The sequence below is a fragment of the Lates calcarifer genome, unplaced genomic scaffold (genome assembly GCF_001640805.2).
Source record: "Lates calcarifer isolate ASB-BC8 unplaced genomic scaffold, TLL_Latcal_v3 _unitig_1834_quiver_1740, whole genome shotgun sequence".
Lineage (NCBI taxonomy): Eukaryota > Metazoa > Chordata > Actinopteri > Centropomidae > Lates > Lates calcarifer.
In genome coordinates this window covers 1-26,785 of record NW_026115788.1, presented here as the reverse complement: position 1 = coordinate 26,785, position 26,785 = coordinate 1, and the positions used below count along the sequence as shown (strand labels likewise).

At 41.5% G+C, this 26,785-nt stretch overlaps 1 protein-coding gene across 1 annotated transcript; it reads right to left on the bottom strand.

The window, feature by feature from the left end:
- Window positions 1-366: 366 nt before the first annotated feature.
- On the bottom strand, window positions 367-25,327 carry LOC108890932 (integrin alpha-3-like). Its single transcript, XM_018688012.2, is given in 29 exon segments — window positions 367-644; window positions 1,034-1,189; window positions 1,366-1,437; window positions 1,440-1,493; window positions 1,573-1,671; window positions 1,873-1,886; window positions 1,889-1,985; window positions 2,382-2,440; window positions 2,443-2,515; window positions 3,672-3,848; window positions 4,180-4,282; window positions 4,444-4,521; window positions 4,792-4,871; window positions 4,967-5,041; window positions 5,315-5,489; window positions 5,817-5,914; window positions 6,034-6,180; window positions 6,323-6,468; window positions 6,690-6,757; window positions 6,845-6,931; window positions 7,265-7,401; window positions 7,503-7,591; window positions 8,030-8,223; window positions 8,998-9,202; window positions 9,367-9,465; window positions 9,671-9,920; window positions 10,317-10,402; window positions 12,178-12,305; window positions 24,930-25,327. Coding segments are annotated over 28 exon segments (3,177 nt in total). The 5' UTR covers window positions 25,106-25,327; the 3' UTR covers window positions 367-644; window positions 1,034-1,078.
- Window positions 25,328-26,785: the final 1,458 nt, after the last annotated feature.

Below are 26,785 nucleotides of genomic sequence, written 5' to 3'. Positions count from 1 at the left end.
CCTACAACAACTGACCATTAAGTGATGCCTGGCGACAGAGCAGGAAGGGCATATACAATCACAGAGAGAATCAAGGGACTCTCAGAGAGAAAAATAGAAATGGTGGAAATCAACATGGTGACTTTGCTCAGAGGATTCAGAAAGAAAAAATGAAAGTACACATGCAAAGTTCAGTACATAAAAACCTGCAATGTAACAATTTACAATTTACTCTTGAATGCCAATCCAATGTACAACACTGCATTCTTCAAAAATACTTAACAAATTACAATCTCTGAAACAAAAATGTTCAGTATATTGCACTGAAAGAGTTGATGAAATCTACTAGAAAATTTAAAAAAAAGTGTCAAATTGAATGCTTTTACCCACAGTTGGTCCATGCGCTGTAAAGTCCATGTGGCTCAGCTGAGCCCAGTGCTCTTTGTTTGGCCTGTGCCAGTGTGATGTTGAGTGGTTCAGGGTTCAAAGTAAAGGCCTCAGTAGTAGTAATGCTGCATCTCTGTCCAGTTGGTGATCCAATACTTTTTCTGCGGCTCCTCAGGCTGAAATCCCAGATTGAACTGATAGCGCTCAGCCTTGCGAATTTTCACCCCCTGGTGCTTTGGCATTATCCGGTAGTAGATGGCTCGCTTAAAGAATCCAAGCTGGAGGGAAAAGGGAGAGAAGGAGGTGACATTAAAGAGGATGCACTTAAATGGCAGGGGAGCTGGGATTAATGACGGGTTGAGAAGAAGATTTAGGATTCAGAGGCTGAGGAAAAGCAGGTTAGGTAGCACAGAGACCCACAATATCCTACTGAGTAAGATGGAAAAGATGGATATGGTAGTGAAGACAAACATGATATAAAACAGTGATCAGCAGTGCAGTGCAGTATTAGGCTGAAAGGGAAACAGCAGAAATGTTAGCTACAGCACCGACAAGAAACTGGAGTACAGTGAAGCGACAGAAAGTGAAGTGTTGAGTGAATCACACCCGAGCTTAGAGCTGTCATTGATAGTATCTATAGAATATCCATTTGAAGGGGTGTTTTTACCCAAAAGCCCCACTGGTGTGTGCTGTTTGGGGACCCAGGTGGGCCTCAGTAGTCCTCAGTCAACCTCTCTGTCTCAGAGGGCTGGATCTTCATCTCAGCCTTCTGCGCCTTGGCCTCATACATTTCCCTCCTGCTGGCCCTCTGGAAGAAGCCACACTGGGGTGGAGTAGGAGGAGGAGGGTGCATGGGGAAGGAGGGGGTAAGTCACAGGTTAGACTAATGGCTTGTATGGAGGTCACAGACTAAGATGAATGGGTCACTGGCTGTCACAAAACCCAGGGAGGATCTTCAGTGTGAGTAACTGATCAGCACAGTGTGATTTGTGGCCTCACCTTCCATAGTATCAGAATGATGATTCCTAGTAGTAAAATTCCTGCTACTGCTGCTGAGATGATGATCCACAGCGCGGGAGCTCATAGGGTGTCTCCACTCCCTCCACTGGTTCTATTTCTACTGTGAACTACAAGAAAGATGGAGACAGGTCAGGTAAAACCACTATCATCAACACAATCACCATCATTGTTGTAGTCCTTACGCACCATGATGGTCTGATTTTCCATCTTGATGTTTGATGTATTTTTTATGAGCTTCAGTGTGGCATGACCTCTGACTGTAACTCGCAGAGCATTGGAATAGTCCTGTGGACACACACACACACACACACACACGCACACAAACGGCATCAAAACATTTTCACAAAGAAGTAAAAAGGGTTGTAAATGTCTAAACCACAGATATACACTTTCACACCAAAGCAAGGACCTCAGAAAAACCTGTGGCTTGAATTACAAGGTCTCTACCCCGGTTTGAGTGTGTGTGGCTGCAACTGGTGAGCTAACCTCTAACATTGTACGTTCCACAAACGGGACCGGACATAAATCTTGGCTGAATCCGTCATGTTGAGCAGTGGGCAGCTGAACTTCACGCATTTCGCTGTTCCCTTTGAGCATTCCTTGAACACAAAATGAGAAAGAAGAACTATTATTTTTTTACACAAGTGAAACAAACATCGACGAATACACATGTATACAGTTATATAATATGTAATAAATCCTGAATACTGTAAATTCTACAGCCTAGGAGCCCTGACAGTTAAAGTTAGCTCTATTGTTATAGGGAGTTCAAGGGATAATGTCAATATAGGTGAAGATTCACTTCTGTGCTCAGTGATAACTTTATACAGTATAGTATATGTTGAGTTAAAGTAGGCCTTTGTTAGGTGTGTTTCTGTCTGTCTGCTGAACGGGAGAGGTGAAATGTGAAGACCTCACTCTGATGATCAAACATAACACTTCAAATGACGCGTAAAAGCTGTCCATGAGAGCACTCAGGCAGATCCATTTCTTACCAACAAGTGGGTCTCTTTTCGATGCGTGACCAATGTGATGGCTGCCTGCGGCTCAATGTATGGGGCTGTGTCTCATCATGACCATCATCCACCACAATCTGCCGCTTAGTACGCTTAGGTCCGCTCCCCGACAACTGGAGGAGAAGTGAAAATAGAGGGGAAAATGAAAGAAGAAAGCAGAGGAGACAGAGACATTACATCAGAGGGTTTGTGGTAATTACTGGTTTTGATAAAGACATTACCAAATTCTTCTGAGAATAGGATTGTCATTCCCACTGTCTATATGTAGGCCACACGCATTATTATTTTCTATTGGGGGGCTCTGTGAGGTTTGTGTGTGGCGACACAGATGTTTTTTTTTCCAAAATGTATTTCTGAACAGCTGTGGTTTGGCTTTGAGACCATTTTCACACCACTTTTCTACCACTGACGTTTCCTCAAACTGCTGACTGCTTCACTTCACACTGACGTCAGGGATGAATAACAGCATGTGTAACAAGTCTGAGCACTGGCACATTGCACTCAGCATCAGTTAGATAAATTTAATCTTGCTTAATATCAGTCCCAGTTCAGTGAAATTCATCACCACTATTATATTTCCCAGAGGTGTTTGAGTGGCAAAAATCAACAGAAATACACAGTGTCACACTGTTTTATAGCCGTGCTCTGGGGATAGGAATGTCTGGCATTCCCTCAGCCTCAGCTTTACTCTGTGTTTGGTGCTAAGAAGCAAACAATAGTGTGCTAACAAGCTTAACAGAGATGGTAAAACATCATACCTGCCATTTCATATTGAGCATGTTAGTATGCTGACTTTAGCATTTAGTTCAAAGCACAGAGCTGCTTGCTGTACAACTCTTACGGTTGTTCTTTGCCCAAGGCCTTTCATTAAAGCCTCTACCTCTGTTTATTTGTAACCATGTTTGTGGCTTTTCAGAAATGGGACATTTTGGGATGTGCGTATGTCATGGGGTGTGGGCACCAGCCAGCTGTACATTATGAAAAGAACAGAGATAGGAAAGATTAGAGAAAAAAAACATGACACATATCAAAGGCCACAGGCTGAGTATCAACCCAGTCACCTTTTCATGTGGTTTTACAGCTGAATCACCTGGGACTGATTTGTGTATTTTGTGTTAAGCAATGTCTTCATAATCTGCATCTGCATGTTACCTCAGTTTCAATCTGGACAAAGTATCCAAAGCTCAACTAGACAAAGTACTTGTGAGTGAGTGAGCGAGGGGTGATACAACAACACCTTCTAAACCAAAGCTTAAAACAGAGCCTTACAGTTAGGTTCCGATTGTTGACAACTGAGTCAGGAGGGTTACATTCCATCTCTGAGTCCCCCATAACGACAATCTTCGTCAGGTACAGCAGCCACTTGCCGTTGGCTACCTCATAGGGCCAATCAAACTCCACAGCCAGGGTCCCCAAGTTTCCGAGGGGCTGTCCCCTCATGTTCACCTGGTGGAGAAAAAACAGTCAGCAGCTAAAAAAAGACAGAAAAAAGGCAGTGATAGTGCAGAATAACAATATAGTATAAAATAACAGTCAGAGCTGGACTGTAAGTTAGCAACTCCTAAATAGTATCCACCCCTGGTCATGCTTACACCACAAACCATGGCTCACATAACAATCCTTTCCCACGCAATATTAAACTTCTGAAGAACAAAAGTGTTGGTGGCTTCAAAGACTGGGTGGGGATGAGGGAAATGTGGCTGAGTAGCACACATATTGTAGATGCAATATACAGTCCTGGAGGTCTAATATAGCCTGAGTGGTGAAGGTGACTCACTTTGAAGGTGAACTCCACCAGACTGCCCACGTCACTGGTGTTTACCATAGCTGACTCGCCCATCACTGTCCCGCCGAATTTTGTTTGCACCAAGGCGTTCGCTCTGGACGGGGCGAGAGTTAGAAATGATTGTACATTCTGCGGGTAAAAGCACTACGTGGAAGATAATGTGTGTGACATTTAGTGCCTCAGCTTCCATGGCATTTCTGTGCTCTTTACTGTATATTCAATACGTCATGAGTTATTGTGGGTAATGGGACTCACAAGGAGAAGGTGGGGAGAATGGTGTTTTCAATCATCAGGGCCACAGGCACAGGCCTCAGGTCACTCTGTTCACTGAGACTGAAGAAACAAACTTTATTACAGCACTGAATGCCAGTTGAATTTATGTCTACAATAACATAACCACCAGCAACTGAAAAGCAACTTTATATTTTGTACTAAAAAGCTTAAACGTTATTTATAAATGCTATACTGTAGAACCAAAACTGGGACCTAAATATAAGCAAATGTGGATATAAAGTCTAGATTAAAACTAGCGGTTGTCTAGTGCTACACCACTGTAAAAAGTGAACTTGTATGTAAAGGAATCTAACAATCTTAAGCACTTACGTGGACAGAAGTAGCTGGGAGTTAATCTCTTGTGTGTATAAATCAATCCCTGTTGTCTGAAACTTGAGGACAAGTGACACCTGATAATGAAGGCAAAGGAACGAGAAGTATGAGAAACCCATCTCAGCAAGGGAAAAATGTCAAACTATTTTGACAGAAAATTCTGTACACTCACCCTTTCATTGCCTTTAAGTGGATTCCCCAGCTCACAGATCACTGTGGTATCAAGACTGCATTGTACATCGTGGTCCTAAACACACAGTCAGTATATTAAAACAGTGAACGGGATTATAAAATCAAGCAGTTTAAGAGATTGGAGTTGAATGTGCAAGTAGGGACAATGAGTTTAGTGTATATTTCGCTTGAGAAAACTGAAGCCAAGCTATTTTTTTTTTTATCTTTATGATAGACAAAATCTAGCATTGTATTTTGTGTTATTAATGAAAGAATTTTAGCCTTAGCAAGAGGAAGTAACTAATAAATGTATATTTCTCAGTAGTCTGCTGCCCTCTAGTGGACGTACCGATGACCTGACACCAGAGTATGTCAGCGCTTCAGGGATGGTGACATTGAGCATGGCCTGATGAGCATCCTCGGCCAACCTCGCCCCGGTAGGGATGTTAGTCACCTCCACCATCAGCCTTATGATCTTCATATTGGTATTGAACTGAAGCACCTGGGTTAAACCCAGCTTGTCCCTGAATTGGACAACAGGTATTTATTCATTTGTTTTTCAATTATTGTTTTTGGTTAATTACTGCATTCACATGTAATTAGCTTAGCACAAAACCTGGAGAAAGGGAGAAACAGTTTTATAGTAGCTTTATATGTACTGTACAGACATGACAGTGGTACCAATCTTCTCATCTAACTCATGGCAACACAGTAAACTTATTCCCCAAATTATCATACTAAATGTTTAAAAATCCCATACTGTGTAACATTCATCTAAAATGTGGTTTCTATAGCAGCATTAAAAACCCATATTAGTCAAAGAAAGCTTAGTTTGCAGAATTTCATTTCACCTGGGGTAAGGCTTATCATCATCGTCAACAAACTTGGCAGTCAGCTGCAGGTTACTGGAACATTTGTTATCAGAGCCACACTCCTTCTGAAAATCAATCTGTCGGGAATTTAACAAATAACATTATATCATATCTGACAGGGAGAAAATCACATATACTAATACACTAAGTTATCAAAAATGTGGTATGTGAAGGTGGCTTGTGCACCACACCATACCTCATCTTTTTGAGTGAGTTTCTGCCCCTGGCTCAGAACTGGGAAGGAGTCCAGGTTCTGCAAGGAGCGTCTGGATTTAGGCTTTTGTTCGTGTAAGGATATGTTGAGGGAAAAGACCACTGACTCCAGTTTGTCCCTCACAGGAGCCTGTTAAGTCATCCAAGAATGTAATACTAGTGTGAATATGCGCATGACTTGGACAACAGCAGCTTTTTCAGTCAACACAATGTATATTTACAAAACCATGAACATACACAGCATTTAATACACATACATGTTGAAAACTCACCACTACAAACAGCTTTAGCTCAGAACATGTGCTTTTGGAGGATTGCAAGCTCAGCAAACCGGTATAGGTGTCATCATTATTGCTCTGGAAACGAACTCGAGGGCTTCTTCTCCTTTCCGTGTCTGCCTCCACTGTGTACTTCACCGCTTTATAATGTCAAAATATATAGAGTAACACATTATAGAACATTGCAGCAAGTGTTAAATTGATAATACAGTAGTTTCAGACAATATATAGCTCAGTGAGCAGCCAGCAGGCCAGTATCTCAACAAATTTTAACTACAGATATATGTATAGATTTAAGATTGCGGCCTGTATTTAAGCAATTTGGAAATATTTTCCATTAAAGAATAAGAAGACTTCTTACTGATATTTTTCTTGAGGTCTTTGTTTCCATTGCTCAGAGTGAAAGACATACACAGAGTTGCTGTAATGCTGTAAAACACAAAGAGTCATTGGCAAATATTTGAAAAATGTGAATAAGCTAGTTTCAGAATGACATGTTCTGAGATGACAGCTCACCATGGTGTATTTCCAGGACACTGGTTAGGGTCCACAATCTTAGGCATAGCATTGAAGACCGTATTTAAGTGGACAACTGGTCGAGCTCTGAAAACAAATTAATTGAAAAAAAGGAATCAAACTTCAAAGTTATATGATCATATGAAAAAAGTGCATAATTTAGAGTCTACAATTGAGACAAACACCAGCAATAGTTGTGAATATCTTCCATGTAATTCCTCCTCTTGTATATTTCAGACGTTATTTTGTACTTTAACAGTGTTAAGTTTTCAAGAACTTATCTTTTCTTTTAACTTAAAACCATTTTCTGTTCAACCAAAAGATCACTCAGGAATTCTATGATCCCATGGTTAACAGGACCTGAAAAACATAAATTTCCCTCTTCTCACACAGAAGTGACATGTTTTTTCTAATATCTACCTGAGCAAGGCAATGCGGTCATCCAGGGAACCAACTAAGATGTCAGGGTAACCGCTCTCATCCATGTCCATCCCTCCATTGATTGAGTAGCCAAAGGTATGGAATCCACCATTATCTACTGTCTTACCCTCTATCACCTATAGAGGGCAACAATGGCACATGGAAATTAACACAGTAAATCTGGGCCCTTTCAGATTACGTCTAAAGTGTATTCATGGTAGTGGGTGTCAGATATTACCTGACTGGGATTCTCTAAGATTCCCTCTTTACATCCCATCCATATGTAGACCTTTCCTGTGTCGTGGAAAGGAGCCCCCACTGCAAAGTCTGCAGACAGTAACAATGGAGTAAAATATCAGTGTATGAAATATATTAGTCCTCTAGGGGGCAACATTGCACCACATAATTATTAGTAAATTGCCAGCCACTGCAATTTTGTACAGCTTTTAAACAGCCTGAAATGTAACAGTCAACAGTCGACAGTTTCTCTGCTGAGATGACTGCGTATGAACAGCACATAATACACGATCATACAACATCTTAAACCAACGTTTCCTCTCTACAGTAGCTTGATTCTTTCCATGAGAGAGTGGCGAACACACCACCTTAAAAACCATTTTAAAAAGTCTTTAATATTGAATTTTACCAGAAGTTCCTGCATTACCATTTCATAAAGTACATCATTTTGTATCTGTGTCTATCAATGGATTTGCAGTCTGGGTGAAGTTTCATTTTTGTTTTTTGAGTTCAGAAGCTGTTTCACACCTTGGAATCCGTCTTGGTTGACATCACCAATGGCAGCGACTGCCAAGCCAAATCCAGAAGACGATGGACCCTTCAGTACCTTGGTGGCAGTCTTCTCAAAAGATCCATTCTCATTCATGAAGATATACACTGCTCCACCATGATCGTTCATACGGTCAAAGTAAAATGGGGCACCCACAATCAGGTCATTCCAGCTGTAATAAGCAAAGAAACATCCAAAAATATGACTTAATATGCAAATACATACCTACATATCCTACAAAGCATGAGTCTTAATTTACCAACATTACTTCTAAAATGTACATATTCCTTAAAATCCCAACCAGGTTTAACTCATGCATTAAAGGAAGGCACATGATTTCACCATGATGTCATGATGAACACCTTATCTGAGCTGCTGAAAGGACAGGTTTTCTTCTCTCATCTCAGCTCATACATACATCATCGTCATGCATTCTCTGCATAACAGGGCATATCATAGCTGCAGAGCATTCGACCATGAAGCAGCTCAAAAGAACAAAATATAATTACAGGAAATCCATTAAAAGATACAAACATAACCCTTCTGCTTTTCTTTCTTTCTTTTCCAACTGTGAATCTAGAATTTTAAGCAGCTTGTGATTTACAGTAAATATGAATATGAAAGCTGGAGAAAGATTATTTTTAAATTTATGTTCTGTCATCTATGATTTGTTGATATCTTGATGCACTGATTTTTGTTCATTTGGAGAGAACTGTATAGATTTTAATAACATGACCTCCAATTTGGGGTTGTTCTCAAACTAAGGATACCGTGGATTAAAAAAACAGTCACTATGATTCCAAGCATGTGCAGAATGAGGTCCAAACAAGAAATTATGTGCTTACATTCTGAATGCTGTACATGAGAAAAGACAAGGCTAAAAAACAGAATCATTTTTTGCAGTTCAGTTTTCCACAGTCATGCTGTCTGGAGAAGAGAAACGCACTTATCATTGTTGAGATCAGTAACAGCCAGACTGCCCCCAAAGTATGAGCCCACTTGCTCCCCGGTGATGATGAGGGTCTGTTGGATGGCATTATCAGTCTTTGTCCCAAACATCACAGAGCCCTTGGACTCATATCTGGGAGACCCTGTCACTACTGTGTAGTCGTCTCTGCTCAGCAGCTTCTTCTCTTCAAGAACTGAATAACCTGTGGGAGAGAGTGTTAGAGATTCACAGTTAAAACTGTCATCTGACTTTTGTTTTTTTGTTTCTCTTGTTCTTCATACTGACATCTAGGTCTTCTTCCTGATTCCCAATGATTTTACAGTTTATAAGATGCAAAAACACACTCAAGAATGACTGAATATTCACCCATATAGCTGTATCGATTGTTCAGCTGGCCAAAGTCCTTGTCTCTAGAGTCCCAAGAATACCCTGGATCTGGATTTCTCCATGTTACATGAACATTTCCTTCATAACAAAGCAGAATCAGAAAACAGTGTTAAAATCTGCTTCATGCACAATGGACAGGTTTCCCAGACAGAGAATAATCCCAGTGTTAGACTAACACTAGGTAGTCTTGGATGTGTTAAATCCCTGTCTGTGAAACCTGCCCATTATTTCAACGCCAAGTAACAAAATGCGCTCTTTTTGCCATTAACTCCTCAACACCCACCTTGCCACATGTAGCTGCCTGCGGAGCCGATGTAGACGTCAGTGTCTGTCATGCCAGCTGATATGCCCATGTTACACATGCCCTCAAACTCCATGTTGTTGTTGGGGTTGCAAACCTCGTAATTGTACGTTTGCCAGTCATCATTTGGGTCATAGGTCAGATCATTTCCCCTTACGTAGCACTTCCCTATCATCCGCCGCTGCTCCTCTGAGCCACCTTGGATGACCTTCACATACCGATGCCCACATGCCTGAAAACCACAGAAGAGTGTGTATATTGTAGGATGTTATGGACTGCACAATCATTTCTAACTTAAAATGTGTCAAATCTGCCAACTTCTTCTGATAATGTATTCATTAAACAAGTGCTAGTATTAATAAAAAAGATTGTCTTACTAAACAGAACTTCTTACTCATGAACATGACTCTCTGTAGCATTTCCTACCTGCATGTCCAATTCTATCTTGTGTATGTGCACATGTTGAGTGCAACATTTGGTAGCTGTGTACTGCAATAAATAGTGCAACTATTGCAAAGCAAAGCAAGAGCTTTATCTCACCCTGGGTACCCTCAATTCTATAATAAAGGTTTCTGTATACATAGTGTGTCACATGTGACTAATAGAGTAAAACATGGTGTCATCTCACCAGTATGCGTCCCCCCGGCTGGTCCCTCTGAGTGGCCACTGTCACACCCAGCCACATGCCCTCCACCATCTCAGAAGAAGGATTTGCTGTGGATGTGACATAAGGGTTGGGGTCAGATGTGGCAATTACATTGCAGGGGTTTACTATGAACATGTAAATAGTACAAAAGTTTACAGTTAAAGTTTTTACAGTTTAACATCCAGAGTACTGAAATCTGAACAGTATCAGTGTCACAATTTCCATGATTCTACTGTTAGTTCAACATTATATTTCACCTAATAAAAACTAGTATGCAGTCCACAGTCAGCCATGTCCAATCATTCATTATGTAGAAAAACATTCATCATGATTATGGTGATCATAGGCAAAGGAAAACCAACCCCAAACAGTAAAGCTTCATTCAGCCTGGATCATGCCCTGACAGATATTAACCTCAAAAATGCACTGTGACTGCAGCCCCAGTCACTCTGAACATTAAAAGAGAGGAGGAATCCTTTTATTATGGCTCTTACTTTTAGCCTCTGGGGGGCCTTATTCACCTTAAGGTAGTAGAGCGGTAAGTCTACCAGTTAATAACCTTCAATTAAGAAAGGATGCGCTTTCAGAGTTTTCTATCCTGGAGCTCATTATGTAGGTGCAGCAAATGATCCTGAATGCAATTAGACATGCCGGGGATTAGACTCTGAGCTTGTTTGGCACACTAGCTCTGTCCTCAGTGAATAAAGAGGAAGTTGGCTGATTATCATTTTCAGGTTATTGCTGAGGTTATTGTTCCTCATTTTCTATAGCAATCCTCCTCTACAGTACCTGTATATGTCATGGAGAAAGTCAAGTGGTTTCACACATAAGCGTCAGTTTACATGGTGAATACAACTCAGACTGTGAGCACGTCTGCTGTGGCTTTAAGGGGAAGTTTTGGCAAGTCTGAGAAACATACCCTTAATGGTGTCATGACAGCTAACTTGGGGACTACAAATTTTATGACCTGGGGGTGTGGAGTTTGAAATATCTGGAAACCAGCCAGGAGAGTCTTATAAAAAAAGACGCTGTTGGACGCATTACAGGAAATGTAGCATCTGTAGTGATGGAGTTTGGAGTTGATTTGGATCTTGAAATAAACTGAAATAACTTTGGTAATCCTCTGACTTCTCATCTAGCATTATCATTAACAACAAATCGCAAAACTGACGACATTTCCACCAGCCTCCACTCTTTTACTTTAAGTTTAGAGCAGATTAGTAAATGTTAGTATGCTAACACGCAATGTTAAAGCGTTACCTAGCTAACGTTACCTGGCTAACGTTAGCTTAATTCACCGGTGACCAGAACACAGCGTAAAAAGCATTTGGATAAACGTCAGCGGTTGTATGACTGAACCACGTTAAGTAGCCTAACTGACAGTAACGTTCGTTAATTTTACCTTGAGTCCTTTGTTTTGGATTCCATAGTATCTCCACACATCTGATTTAACTCTGTTTTGCGGGGGATATAATGGGCAACCCAGGCCTTCAGCCATGTTGACAGGCTTAGTATTTCGGAATGACTGGAAAGGCGCAGCTCCCCCTTGTGGCAATTCAGTATCAATACAGGACTTTATGTTGGCAGGCTTTCTGCAAGTCACTCGTGAGGATATTAACTATTCTCGAAATTCACTGCGAACAACTTATTGTGAGTGTTTTTTGTTTGTTTTTTTTATCGCGATGGGCGATAAAATCTATTTTATAGTGTATTGTCCCATCCCTACTGTGGAGTCCTGTTTTCACTGCTGTACAGAGAAACTAAGTTACAATACTGCAATGCTGCATTCCTCAGTTAAATACCAAAACAAGTATTCCCATCTCATTATAGGCACCAGGCTTACTTGTGCTGACCAGGTCCATTCTGGAGCAGTCAGTGGTGTCTGTGGTGATGGGGCAGGAGTAGACACCACCTGTTTCATTGACATTTTGTAGAGATTGGGCTTTTTCTTTGGGCGCTCCTGCAAGAAGCCTGAACACACAAAGAGAAAGAAAGGGAGAGACAGATAATTATTATTGCAGGGAGATTATATCAGAGTCGTGTCACAGTGTTAGACAATACAACAGTAGCAGCAGAGGCAGTGGCAGCAAAATAAAAAAGCTAGATGATTTCACTGATAATCCTGCTAGTCTCAACACAGAAAAGGTCCTGCAGGTTCACCTTTTAGTATGTTTGACTATACACAACTTTTTTTGTTGCAGCATTTAACAGTGCGATACTTTGCCCTTATAAAGTATATTACTTTTTAGGGTGACACTTAAGAAACTGAGCAAATATTCAGTTCCAAAGAGTGAGCCAGTGTAGGTGACGTGTGAATCAAAACTGGAAAGAACAGAGCAGTCAGAGCATGACCCGCAACAAGTCTGGGCACCACATTACACAAAGACAGACACACCAAACTAGCTTCTTGGCGATGGACCTGATCTTTTTGTCCACTCACCCAGACACTCCCTACATCAGCACCTTTTAACACACCACAGAACTTTGAAGTAAAGGGATTACCCCCTCTGCAAGGCTCTGTGCTGGGACGCACTATTTACTGTCAGCACAAGATTTATTAGCTCCACTTCGTAGGCCGAAGGTGTAGACAGTCTTGTTTTCAGTGTGTGTGACACGTGATCTGCTGTACTATGTGGGAAACGAAAGCCTACAGTAGTGTGGATGTTAAGTACATCATTCTTTTCATTCAAACTATCTCAAAATATTTGTGCCTTTCTGGTTGAATGCTGACACCTTACTGGCAATGGTGAATGGTGTAAACTGGAAAATGGTGAGTCAAGCTGTTAGTCAAGCCTGTGGGTATATAAACTTCAACTGTGGGGTAGCTACCCTCCTGACACGCACTGATAAGTGAGAATAAATACAGATAATAGGTGCAGACTTAAACACACCTTTTCAGTCAGGTCATTGTGCCTTTAAGTCAAAATCATGAGTCAGCCCCACATTGTTCCAACTTGAAGGTAAACAATTCGAGTTGAATCATAATGGAAGGACTAGTTGATGTCTGAGGAGGAACATGAGAAATATTGCAAATAAACGTAAATTGTAAAATCTTGAGCCTCTAACAGATGGCTCACTATTACTAGCAGGTTATGTGGTAGATTTTCATTCTCTGCAAACACACTGAGGTACTGTACCAGTCTCTCCCACTCCACCATCCTACTGTATCATATTTATACACACCCTAACACAGACAAAATGCCCCCATACATACATGCAATCTGATCAAGCATCTCAAGAGTCCAGACAATAATACTTTCTCTTTGATGTGCCACCTGAACATGAACAGACTGAGAAAGTGTGTCTTTGCATTGGAAACTGTCTTCAGTTGCTTAGATTGAGCTTATTACCGATTTGAAACGAAAGGTAATTTGGACCAGAAATGTGAGGACAATCTGACATCCCAAAACTTTACACTGAATATTTTCCACTGGTGCGTGAAAAACAGACATCCCCACACCATCCCTGCATCATTTCAAACAGAAAGGTACAATTACCCCTTCTTTCTGCTACCAGATGGGCATTATCAGCAATGAATCAATTATTTTGCCAGAGCGATGACAACCAGAAGGGGCCAAGATGGCCTCTGAGGGCTGGCAGTTTTCAGTGGACTGGGAGGAAGAGGCCTTAATTCAGGTAATCACTCAGTAATGTAGACAGCATCTGAGATTCCACAGAGGTTTGTAGTAGTTAGTGGGACTGACAGATACTGTAGTGTGGAAAATCAGGGCCACGGAGTCCCACTGTGAGTGTGTAGGGGCCTGTGATCTATAGTATGAGTATATGTGTGTGTGTGCTCCCATACTACAGAAAATGTGAGCACACGAGAAAGTAGGTGTGTGTTTTTGGCTGACGTGACTTGCCTTTCTTCCTCCATAGCCCCTGCATCAGAAGTCATGGCCACCTGATGTGTTTTTCAGCTGTAAGCAGCTCAGAGTGTTTCAAAACACAGACTTACAAGGTTAACCATTCGTGTGGGAAAACTAAGCCACATAATGCGGAACAAAAAAGAACAGGGTCAAGCCAGAGAATAAGCAAAACACTTAGAGACCAGTTGGTGTGAACTTTGCTCAAACTGAATAGAAATTAAGAAGACTTGTGGAACTTGTGAAGTCAATCACACACGACTCAGGGAGGCTTGGGTAACCTTGGTCGGCGAAGAGCTTCTTTGTAGAATACCAGAGTTCAACTTGACCTCATATTCACAGTCGTCTTAGTGTCTCAGCAGAGCCACGTGGGTCACCTGTGTTTGTTTTGGAAATTTAACACTGCAGACTGATGCCATCCTGTCTGACAGACAGTGGAGGCAAAGCTTTACAACTGAGAAGTGGTATTTTCAGCCTGATATTAGTGTATCTGATATAATTTATGCTAGAAACACTTCAAATCAAGGGACTAGTTTGGCATTTTGGGAAATAATGCCTATTTGAGAGTTATATGAGGAGATTGATACAATTCTCATGTCTGTATAGTAAATGTGATGCTATAGCCAGTAGCCAGTTAGCTTAGCTTAGCAGGCAGCAGGGGGAAATAGCCAACAAAAATTCTCCATGCTACAATGACAGAAAGATTTCTGTCTTCAAATATGCAAAAGATAGCCAGCTAGACCAAATATTATTGCTAATCTGTCCTTCATATCACTGTTGTCAGTTGAAAACTCCTCTTCAAATGTTTTTCAGATTTTTGATCTTGCATTTGTTAGATTATGTGAGAAGATTTGAAAGGATGTTAGTCTTCTCAACCCATACATAAAAATGACCAAGATCTGAGTTACAAACAGTTGACTCAGCCATGACAGCACATCTCATATCCTGTTCCAACTGCTACAATATGTGCTCTCCTCCTATCTACCTCCCTGCTCATCACCTCCTCATAAACAGGCTGTCAAAGGCCCAGGGAAGTGGAAGAGGGGCACCCGGCAGCTGCATTCCTACTCTGAGGACATGTTGAAATTCGCCCCCTCTCTATCTACACAGTGATTCAAACGGCTGGCTGAACCAAACATTTACCATGGCAAACACACCCAGCTAAGGTGAGGGTGGTGCATTCTTGAAATCAGACACTCTCAGAAGAGGGGATTTAGATGAACTCATATCAGTGGTGTTTAGTTAAAGAAACAGAGGTAAGCTTATCTAGTCATCTTCATCAAAAATGCCCACTGACTGAACCAAGAACGCAGGAGCCGGAGGAGGGACTGAAAAAGCGAGGGAGTGGCTGAGGAAGAGGGCAAAAAGGTTGATTGATCCTTGTCTCACAGAAAAACAAAGAGACAAAAAAGAGAAATCATTGTCAGTTTGGTATACACACATCTGTCTGTCAGACACTTACAAAACAAGTAGTTTTCTTGTAGTTAATCAAAGTCAAGCCATAATTTATCATGCTCTGACCCCCTACCTGGCTCTTCCTGACTCAGAAAAACACAAGAAACCCAACTTAATTACAGATGACTAAAACCTTCTGGATGACATATTCTCTCCATCTCATAGGCTTTTGTAAGACTTAACAAGAAGAGACAATGCACAGGGCTAGTCATGTTTACAAGAGGAGCATAATGCAGTCTCATTCATCTTCATCTGGGTCCGGTTTGAACAGGACTATGATGAGACACATGATATGGGTGTATAACTGGCACGCAACTTTTCACCCTGCTAGCCCTTTCCTCAAATGTCAAAAGGTGTAAATATTTAAAAATGGTAAAGTGGGAGAAAGTGGGTGACAAAGAGGCCTACATGGAAGAAGGAGAGGAGAGTGAGACAGAGAGAACTTAATGCTTCTAGTTTTGTTGTATATGTATTTGTGTGTTTTTGTCGAGTGCATGCATGCAGTATCTAGATGTGAGCAGGCTTGAATATGTCAGCCTTTCACAAGTGATTGATCACCTGTCCAGATAAGGCTTAGAGCAACCTGTTTGTCACAGGGTGCGGCTGTGGCCCTCAGGGCAGAGAAGAAGAAAGAATCCTCGACGACATGAGAAGACAGCCTCAGGGCCTGTGTTTCACTACCAGCAATACAACTCCCTTACCTCTGGGGAAGATACACAATATAAAACAACAAAACTCAACAATCTCTCTAGCATTGTGACTCTTTCTACAACAGTGCACAAATACTGTGGGTGATGATTTTGTCAACTGAGCCACAGGATGTCGATTCTTAAAAATAACACAACTAACAGTTATCTGAGCAAATCTGTTCTCCTATGCATCATGTAGAGCAACCACAAGTCTACTTCATTAAAAATGTGACGCTGCAGGCTACTTTTGTCAGACCCACTGGAAACAAGTAGACACACGCAGCTGTTGCCCCTGGTAACAAGGTGTTGTTGTATAAGGATACAGAGAAAGGATTTGTGGGAATGGACAATTCTGTGGAGTTTAAGGTGGAGACAGAAGTTTCAACTGGTGTGTGTTTTTTTCAGGACATGCATGAACTCTGTATGATGATTTTCACAACATAAAATGGCAGGTTGTGTAAAATTGCAGTATTTTAAGTGACCAGCTTGTGCACATACACACAACAAAAAATACTGCACATAAGGTTGTTTGTTATTTTTGCTGAATGGCGTTGCTGCCTCTAAAGGGTTTAAATCAGGAACTTTGGTGCGTGTTCACAGCGAGCCCACATTTGCCCTGACAGTCAGGTGAAAAGGGAAAGAACTTCATACTGCGCTTAACAAATGCTGGTGAGAAACAGACATTATCATAAATGAGCTTACTGGCATCTGATTGCTGCAGTATCAGTGAAACAAATGAGCAAAATATGTATAAAGGGGATTTTCCTGTCATTGCAGCACACAATGGGTCAGCAAATTATCGAACAAGTACAGGCACAGAACTGACGCACAAAGTGCTATTAATCCTCATCCTTAATCCTAAACCCATTTAACACACAAATATACAAATACACTCACCTGCACTGCATCCTCTGTATTTTTCACATAGATTGTATTGCGCTAAAGGCAACTCGTATTGATTCCAGGGAAACATTGCCACTTAGACCCACTAAGCAAATAAATGGAGATAATATTGAATGGAGTTACTCAATTTGAAGATTGAATTAAGCATGAGGACAAGAGGAGACCAGGGCTGATATCTCTTTATGCTCTTGTAATGGTGTAATGACTTTACTGAAAGATGAGAGGATGGTTTATATAGTCATGGTGTGTCATAGCGTGGTCCGCAATTACTGAGCTGTGTGTGTGTGTTCTGCTCTGCTCCCACTGTACTTTCTTTATATTACAAGAACACTCTGATAAATCCAGTTCTTTGTAATCTCAGGAAACACTCTCACAAAGCAGTAGGTGGGGTGGAGAAAGCACATTGCTATCGGACTATTCACTGTAAGCACGCCTTGTTGTTAACACATTAACTATGAGCCTGCACATACAGAACATGGCTAATAGATGAGTCGTCTCTGGGTAAACAGTATCGACCTCCTGCAAGTAGAAAAGTGTTGGTCACTCAGAGCTGCCCAACTGCACCTGCGCTTCTCAGGGCTTTCACATTTTTCTGTCTATCCCACTGTTATTTGACTAAAACATCAATAACTAATAACTAACACAATGTGATTCAAGTGAAATTCAACAACATGGAGCCATCACACATCTCAAGCAACTCCATCCAACCACAAAAATATAATCATCACAATCATCAGCAGTATCAGAAGTATTTGAAGTCCTATGAGGGAAAACAAGCTACAGTATACCTCTTACATTATGACAAATTCCTCATTATAACTGTGGGGGTGTAAACTAACAAAGCAAACAGCAGTCAGCATGGTAGGGTGCAATCAGAAGAATACTGCTACACTTTCATCTCTTTATCTGTTTCTAAAAGCTGTAAAACCTTTGTTTTTCAGGTTCTTGCCGTTGCCCTCTCACCTCTGTCAAGTCATCAGAGGCGGCTTTCAGCCTAGTTTGTCTTCTCACACTGTAGCTGTTGATGGTGTTGTCAGAGATTTGAAACAGAGAAGCAGAGTATGTATAGAAATGGGTTAAAGGATAAAATGAAATGCTGGCATCACTGTGATAAATGGTAATTAAGTCACATGGGGAAAAAATGCGATGGAAATTAAATGCAGTGCATACATTACTGCTGATCAAAAGAGGAAGTAAAACAGAACAACAGGATAATATTAAACACAGTTACACATCAGTCTGCACCTGTGTTCTAAACCGCCTACCGAGGTATCTCAGCTGGGCAAACATCTTGTTTGAAGACCACCATCTGCCATGGGTGAAACAGTAACAGGAGAGCAAACTCATTTAGACCCAGTGTGACAAATTAAACACGGCAGGTCATCCCCTGATAATAAACTAACTCACTTTTCATTAGCAACGAGTAAAACCACGTCTGACAAGGACTATGTTACTTTGACTCGTGTCTCGTGTAGGTTGCTCTGCTAACCATGGCCACCCAGTGTCTGCTGTCTCTTGATAAATGATGTCAGACCAGCTTCCCCCACTGCTACAGACACAGACAGCGCAGCACAGCCACCCACAATTAACACACACACACAAACACACTGTCTAACAAACAGTCAGGGAAATACACACAAATGCATGCACAGAAAGCGGAACACACACACTCACACAGATGTTTGTCGGTGACCCCACACCACAGCAGCACACAAGCATCCTGCAAGCTCACACCATGCAGCCAAAGCAGAATTCACAAGAGACTCACAGTATCAGTAACAGTATTTCCATTAACTTTTTGACCCCTGTTGTATGTAAAGTGGGGGAGGAGAGGGGCCTGCGGTTGGGGTGGGGGAGGGGGGGGGGGGTTACAGGTGGACTACCTCATAGCTATAATAGATCTGACAGCGGCACTGTTAGCATGCCTGCCAAGGTGAGGTTTTCTCAGCTTATATAAATGCAGCACAGGTGTGCATGAAACATCTGTTTTTACCTGTTGAGGCTTTGAAAACCTCTAGTAAAGACAACTGAAGCAGATTCTACTTTTGTAATTTATCAACAAACTGTGTAGTAAATAGTTCAAAGGCATTTCATAACATTGTATTGTTAAGGACAGACCACGAGATACCACGTAGACCAACTTCCACAAGTACATACCAAGTGTAAACCAATACTTCAGGATCATTTCCCTTTCAAAGATGATAAATGGCATCAAGAGACAAAGGTATCGATGCATATAGTTTTTCTAGCTACAGGTAACCCTCATTAGCCCAGAGGCCAACTACACTAGCTTCTTTTCCTCGCTGTTTCAGGGCATTTGTAGAACCAGGGGAGAAAAGGGGATCTCTTACAGTTTTGTTAGGATGGAAACAGTCTTCACTGCAGGTATTTCCAATGAAAGCCCCACCATAGAGAATCTCCTCTGTGGAGATTAGAAGGAGGCCCGAGGTCCCGCTGGGATCCATTTCAGCATGTTATTAGAAGCTGTCATTCATTCTCCCGCTACACAAAATGCATCTCATGCCATTACCAACTGATTGGATACAGGCAATAAATAGCATAAAGATTAGGGCCAGTCACCATGGATAAACTTGCACGTAACTCTAGTGAGGTCTTGTACTGTTGCAGTGAATTGGCCTAAAACCTTTCATATATCCCAACCCTATTCCCACCTACAAAAAAAACACCATGTTCACAACACCCTCTGAATTTTCTGTCAGTCAGCCAAGTTGTAAAAATCCCCACTGGCAGGCATGTTTGCTGCTGGGTTTCTTTTGCTAACAAGCCATCATCTCTGTAGTTAGAAATGTTAATACATTTTAAATAAAGTTTTTTTTAAATAATCAATAATCTTGCTTCCCAATTGTTTCTTTTTTTCTGAATAAGAGGTCAAATGCCTTCTTTAAAGTATTAGCAAATTATTTTTTAGTGGCTAATTACAATTTACAGTAGGGCTGTGAAGCTATGAAGGGCATCTTAATAGAAAGAGGTACCCAACAATTAAAACACACAAACTGACCTATTAGGTTAGCATTAATGTAGTGCTAACATTTTCATTTCATTTCATTTTAATCTTATGAAATCAAACAAATAAAATGCATTAATATTAGCATTTAGCTAATATTAACAGCCTTCTGTCTGTTGATGCAAAGCATTTTTGTCATGTGACCAATAAGGGTTTAAATATTAGGTATTACATATAAAATATTTTTACTACACATTAACACAGTAAAAACAGCCTTGTTTTAACAAAATATACTTAAATATAATACACCTTCAATAGATATAAAAGAAAATTCAGTGCATATATAATAGCAGACTGGGACAATTCTCGAAGGCTAATCTCTCCCTCTCTCAAATTAAATCTATGATGCTTCCTTTTCACAGAGACACATCAGTAACAACTTCCGCAGCCGGCTCTCATGTAACACATGTGTGAGGGTCTAATGGACAACACAGGATTCTTATCTAAAAGTGTTTCACAGAGGCATGACACCAGCGCTCTGATAGACCTACTTCAGAGACAAAGACCACTAGCATTTGTATGACGAGGAATGTTGGATCATGGCCAAGTTGGACATTCCCACCTGCAGCGTTTACTGTACATTAGCCTGTGCTAGAATGTAATGTAATATATCGCATTACATCATTCAGTTTACTTAATACCTTATATTACATAAAATCTGCTTTTGAGTATTAGACTTTGTCACTGGCTGTGCTGTGAAAACAGTGCAGGGAGACCATATTTACTGTTCACAGTACTGTTGAACAGCTTTTCAGAGCTCGCGGCCCAATGCACAATACTATACTTGTGTACAAAAATACCAGGCTATAGACACATTCATACTTCTTCCTGCTGTGAAAACCTACTGCCATTGGAATACATTGTAACTGACATGAATTCAAGCTGTTCGCTCCCACAGTTAAAGGAGTGAACTTTTAGCAGCCACATTTCAAGCCTGTAGGGAGGTGAGTGTTTAATATTTAAAAGACAGGTTTTGGATGGAGAATCACCTTGATGTCTTTCCAGGGCACTAATTCCTGTCTTTAACATTTGAAAGTTAAAGTTTAATACTAGAGGATGACTATGCATCATCCTCGTCTGCTGCATTACATTAACTTTTCAAATGGGAGATTTGATTAGTGATCAGATAATTAATTCCATCAAACTCTAGGAGGTTTGAAGAAAAGCAGAGCATGTTCCTGTGCATGTTCAAACTGTACATCAGACTGTTTGTGACTACAAATCTTACAGCAGGTCGACCAGTCTAATCTGCACCTCACAGCAGAGAGGAGAAGGCCCCATCAAATTAAATGGCTGACTTTCATGGCCTCAGGCCACAGCAGTCAGACAGAGATGAGCTGGAAAAGCAAAGGCACTTCAACTCTGATTAAATATTCATCAGTCGGAGGAATTCAACTCTTTTACTCAGGTTGCAGAGGTTCCCATCTATAAAATGAAGGATTTTTTTTGTCTGCTGGGGAGGGAACTAAATGATTTCACATTTTAGCTGAGAGTCATCATTCTCACTCCTGTCTTGTCTCAACCTGAAACCTGGCAGGTTGTGACTGTGCAGAGAAGGGTAATACATTCCAGGCATACCATGGGGTCAGGGGACTGGAAGAGCCAATAGGTGGCCAGCTGACTGCCCAGACCCTCCTCCCTGCTACAACAGAGAACAAAAAAAGTTATCTCAAGAAAAAAAAAACTCTCAGAGACTTTAAATGGGTGATTCAAAGTGAAGGGGGAGTGGAGAGGTGAATACCCTGTACAAATTGGCCTCAGGTAGCTTTTAGATTATTCAGGCGCAGCCCATCCCCAACTAAGTGAATCTACTAATTGGCTGTGTACGCCCCACCTCAATCCAAAATACATTTTTTAAATTGTTTCAGTTGAGCCAAGATACACTGCTAGATTCATGGTAATTGGATAATAGCCTACATCTTAAGAGGTTAAGAAAGACTTTATTGCACTCATATAATTATAGAACTGGGAGTGGAAACCCTCTGTCTTGACTTTTATCCTGGACTCTGACTGTCTGACTAATGCATGCACAAAGAACGACCACTTTAAACATGTACGTGTACATGCCACGACTGGTTTATATGCCTAGTTCTTGCATTTTTCAAATATTCACGCTCTAGCTCGCTACAGTAATGAGGAAACCTGTGACAAACAGCTCTGTGGTGCAGTGAGACAGATCTGAGGGCCACAAAAGAAGCCAGACAACACAGAGGAAACAGACAAGGCTGTAAAACCAGCACAAACATGGGACACACCATCAGGACATTGTTACTGTATGTGTCTAAACAGAATCACAGAGTGCATGCACTAGAAGTCTGAGTACTAAAAGACTGTCTTTAGCAAACATCAGCAGCTCCACAGATTACAAGCTTAGGCTGACAGAGAGGACACTCTTGAAACAGGAAGTACTATTGAAGGAAATAAATGTAGGCTATTGAACTTTATGAGACAAAACCCGTCTCATGAACTGAGAAGGAATAAGGAATTGTGGGAGATCTAAGGTAAGTAGGTTAGTAACACTGTGTGAATCATAAGTCACAACCACAATGAAGGTGAAAGTGCAATACTCAGACATCTCACTTCTTCAAATTAAGAAATGGGTCACACTGACATGAGACACCAAAACACACCTTAAGGATATTACACAGATGTTTTTCCTCAAGTTTAAAGAAATAGCTCTGAAGTTTGGGAAATACACTCATTAAATTTCTTCCCGTGAGTGAAATGAAAAGATTAACACCAGTCTCATTGCTGTATGCTAAATATGACGCTACAGTCAGCAGCAGGTCAGGGTTCACGTTCAGTTCATGTTAGTGTCAAAGATGCATCCTAATAAAATAGAACTGAGCACAAATTTGCTTAAACCTCTTAGCTAGCAGCACACCAATGAGACTTTTTACAGCCTCCTTGTCCCTACAGACTTCCAGTCTCATTACCACAGCCATGTGCTCCCCTTCTTGGGTTGCAGTCTGCGGACAGTGACTCCATCCCTCTCGGGACAAGGCCAAGATGGCACATTGATCATGTGTCAGATGAACACTGTTATCCATTCTATTAACTGCTGAAAATCTCTGTAATGCACATCAGTCCACCACTTCACAGAAAAGAAACCGTATATTCAGATTGACTTCACTGGTGATAACGTGGAGGAAGTGCGGCCCCGGGTTGGCAATTTTCTTTCTTAGTCTTCAAAGCAGAACGAGGACACAGATAACAGCAAGTTATGAACACGCTGTGTGATCACAGATGCGGAAGGATGAGTGGAGGGGGCCACTGTAATTGGCCGAGGGAAATCCTACACTAAACAATGATACAGTTTGAGGAGCTTTCATTAAAAGACTTTGCATAGGAAGACAGGAAAGATGTGTCACACACATTCTTGTCGTCCAACATGAATTATTCCTGAAACAAAAGGCATTTACTTTGATGTAAATCCCCCCAAACACTGATAAATCCACATGAGCATTGACATTGTGGTAATAACAACCTACAAGTGTTACAAGCCAATGAACACCTTTATTGCGAAATACAAACTCACTTGTGTGTCAGCTGAATGGAGAAGCCTGAGGATAGGTGGAAAGAAAGAAGAGCGGGCTATGTCAGGACTTTCTGTGCATTCCACAATGGCAGGACATGAACACTGAAGTCCTATATGCACAGAAAGGACATATGTGAGAACCCATAAATTGGTTTGAAACAACTTTTTTGCAGTATTACTGCTTATTACACATGACACAACCTTGAAAGACCCTTAATCTTGTGCACTGGAATAACTTTAGAAGCCACAGCTCAGACAAGCTCCGAGCTGCAGTACAGTTCACCTGGCCCAGCTGTTTCACCCGCAGCTAAATGATTCCTCTCAAAGAAGTCTGTAACAGACATTATGAAATATCTCATTCAGTCATGTATGCATTCTTAACAGTAAGAGTCAACGTTGGGGGATGATTGCTGCGCTGTCTGATTAGAGAGATGCACAAAAGGCAAAAACTGAAATGTAAAATTAGTGTGTAAATAGAACAGAGAAAAATATTCGTGTAAAACTGCAACAGACAGTTTTACATTCACATATGCTCTCATGGCCCAGATGCCTGTTAGCCGGCGTCCTACGGCCTGACTGAAATGCACGTCATACCAGCTTCATTCATAACAGCCCAGGTAACAACCCCCGCACGGCCAATTACAAGACTTTCATCAGATTCTCTTCACTTACGACATAGGCACAAAATCAGTACAGAATACCCGTCCGAGATGTTTTAATATACTAACAAAGGTCTCTGGAGGTAGGCCTGAATAAATCCGCAGAGATTTATACCGCTCCGGTGTCTAACAGGTGGTTGACTTGAGGAGGAACTACTTTATGTGTGGAAAAGGGAAGTGTGTGATGCGAAGGAAGCCATCGTAAGCAAGTGTGTTAAATGAAGTATAAAAACAGGCAAAGGTGTGACATGGTGAAATATGGTTCAGACTCCAGAGTTTCATCGCGGGTTTTACGCAGTAAGAAGGCGCAAACCGCTCCTCTCTGTGGCGGATCAAATGGTTGTTTTTCGCTACGCCTCCTGGTCCAAGGCAGGTGCCTGAGACTGCGGACATAATTCTAACCTTCAAATGAAAAAAAGAAGTGAAGCATTGTCTCTAACAAACACAGATGACAACTTACAGGTATTTTTTGGAGCCTTCCGTCTGTTGATGCAGAGCTACTGAGAATCCAAAGAAGCTCCCTTTGGTTTTCCCCTCTTTGATCACAGGAAACCGTTCATCTATGTTAAATCCGCTGCAGGTTTGCGTCCCATGGTACACAGCCAGAACAGCGCAGAGTAATAGTCTTGGAGACATTGTTAAGGGCTGTTTCCCGCAGATCCACGATCAGCGTGGGTCCGGCACAGGCAGTCTCCCGCACTGATTTCCAACAGGTAGGCTGCTGCTGCTGCTGCTTCACAGAGACCTCCCCATCGACAGCCGCCTGTTCCCCCCTTCGCACTCAAGAGTGTTACTGCCTAGGTGTTGGTGTCTGCCGCCCTCCCCTGCTCTCCCTTCCCTTCCTTCCTCTCTGCCCCTCCACACCCATTTGAAACAAGTGCACTCAGAGCAGTCGCAAACTGTAGAGCGGTGGTAAGCCCTATGAAACCACAGTCTCTCTCTTTCTCCCCCTCCCTGTCTCCGTTTCTCTCTTTCACACAGCACAACATTTTCGTTTTACACCTGCTGGGACTCTTAACTTACAGTGGAGAGACACAAATTACAAAGCATTTGTAGAGGACAACGAATAAAACTAACCTGAAGAAACTAAAACTGAAGATAATGAGCTTATTTCTAAACAACACGTTGAAAAGAAAATCATGATGCTGTGGCTTCTCTCACCAAGATTTCAAGGAATTTAGTATCACATGCATCAAATGCCACCAGCAGCAGCATGCAAAGTACACAGCCTTGCTATCACAGTCTTACAGTTGCATAGAGTTTGTTGAACTACATGCAGCGACTGTTTGCAGTGTAATCATGTATCCAGTGTCTGCTTCTCAAAAATGTTGAACTTCATCACCTTCATGAAAGGGCACAGAAAAACGTTTTAAACTAAATTATCAGTGTTTAAATTGAGTTACCTCAGTGCAGGATACTTTGTGTAGGAGGGACTGAGAGTCAGGCCCCCTGATGAAACTCTTCCAGGCCCACTAATAGACGCATGGCCCGCCCTCACATGAGCACTCTTGTGACAGCCACCCTCTCTGCCTTGCTCCACTATCGCTCAACTTCTGGCTGCCTATAGGCAGTTCATTAAGCTCTTAATCCCCTTAGAGAGTTCATGGAACAGGCCAGAGTTTTTAAAAGTATCCTTTGCTTTCCATGAATCCCCCAGTGCCCCCTTTTCTTTTTTTTCCCCTGTCTTTCTTTAGAAACCCCTAGTGACGAGAGACCCACTGCAGCTCCATCTCCTCCCTGTTTGCTTGTATCTCGGCAGCTGATGTGAGATCTTTCATCGTGCCTGCTTTATTGCTGACTCCTGGCTGAAATCTGGCAGCTCTGACCTCTCTAATTGATGAGCCTGAACTCCCACTCTGCATCGCTTCACACTCAAGGAGTTTCTCTCCTCCATCCCAAGTGAAATAATGTCCTATAATGTAGTTTACTGTGCACATTCCGCAGGGCACCTACTGCAAATGCTTTCTGTGTGCGCCTAGGAACACTGCACTGTATTTGGAGGGACTGATGTTGGTGATCACTTTCTTGTCAGCTGTGCCACAACCGTATATATATCACTTCTTATCCATTTTGATTCCAGGAAACAAAATGCATGTTTAACAAAACAGTGAAAACACACAGATAAGGTGCATTCCACAGAGTGTAATACAATACAAATCTGCCTTATTTCACAACCCTGGACTGTACATTTGAACACCTTCTCATTGTTAATCCAGGCTTTAACTTTGTGTTTGCATTTTGACATTATCATGCAACTGAATGGCTTTCAGCCCAAAGGTGAGCGCACAACATACTAGTGTATACACTGTCAACATC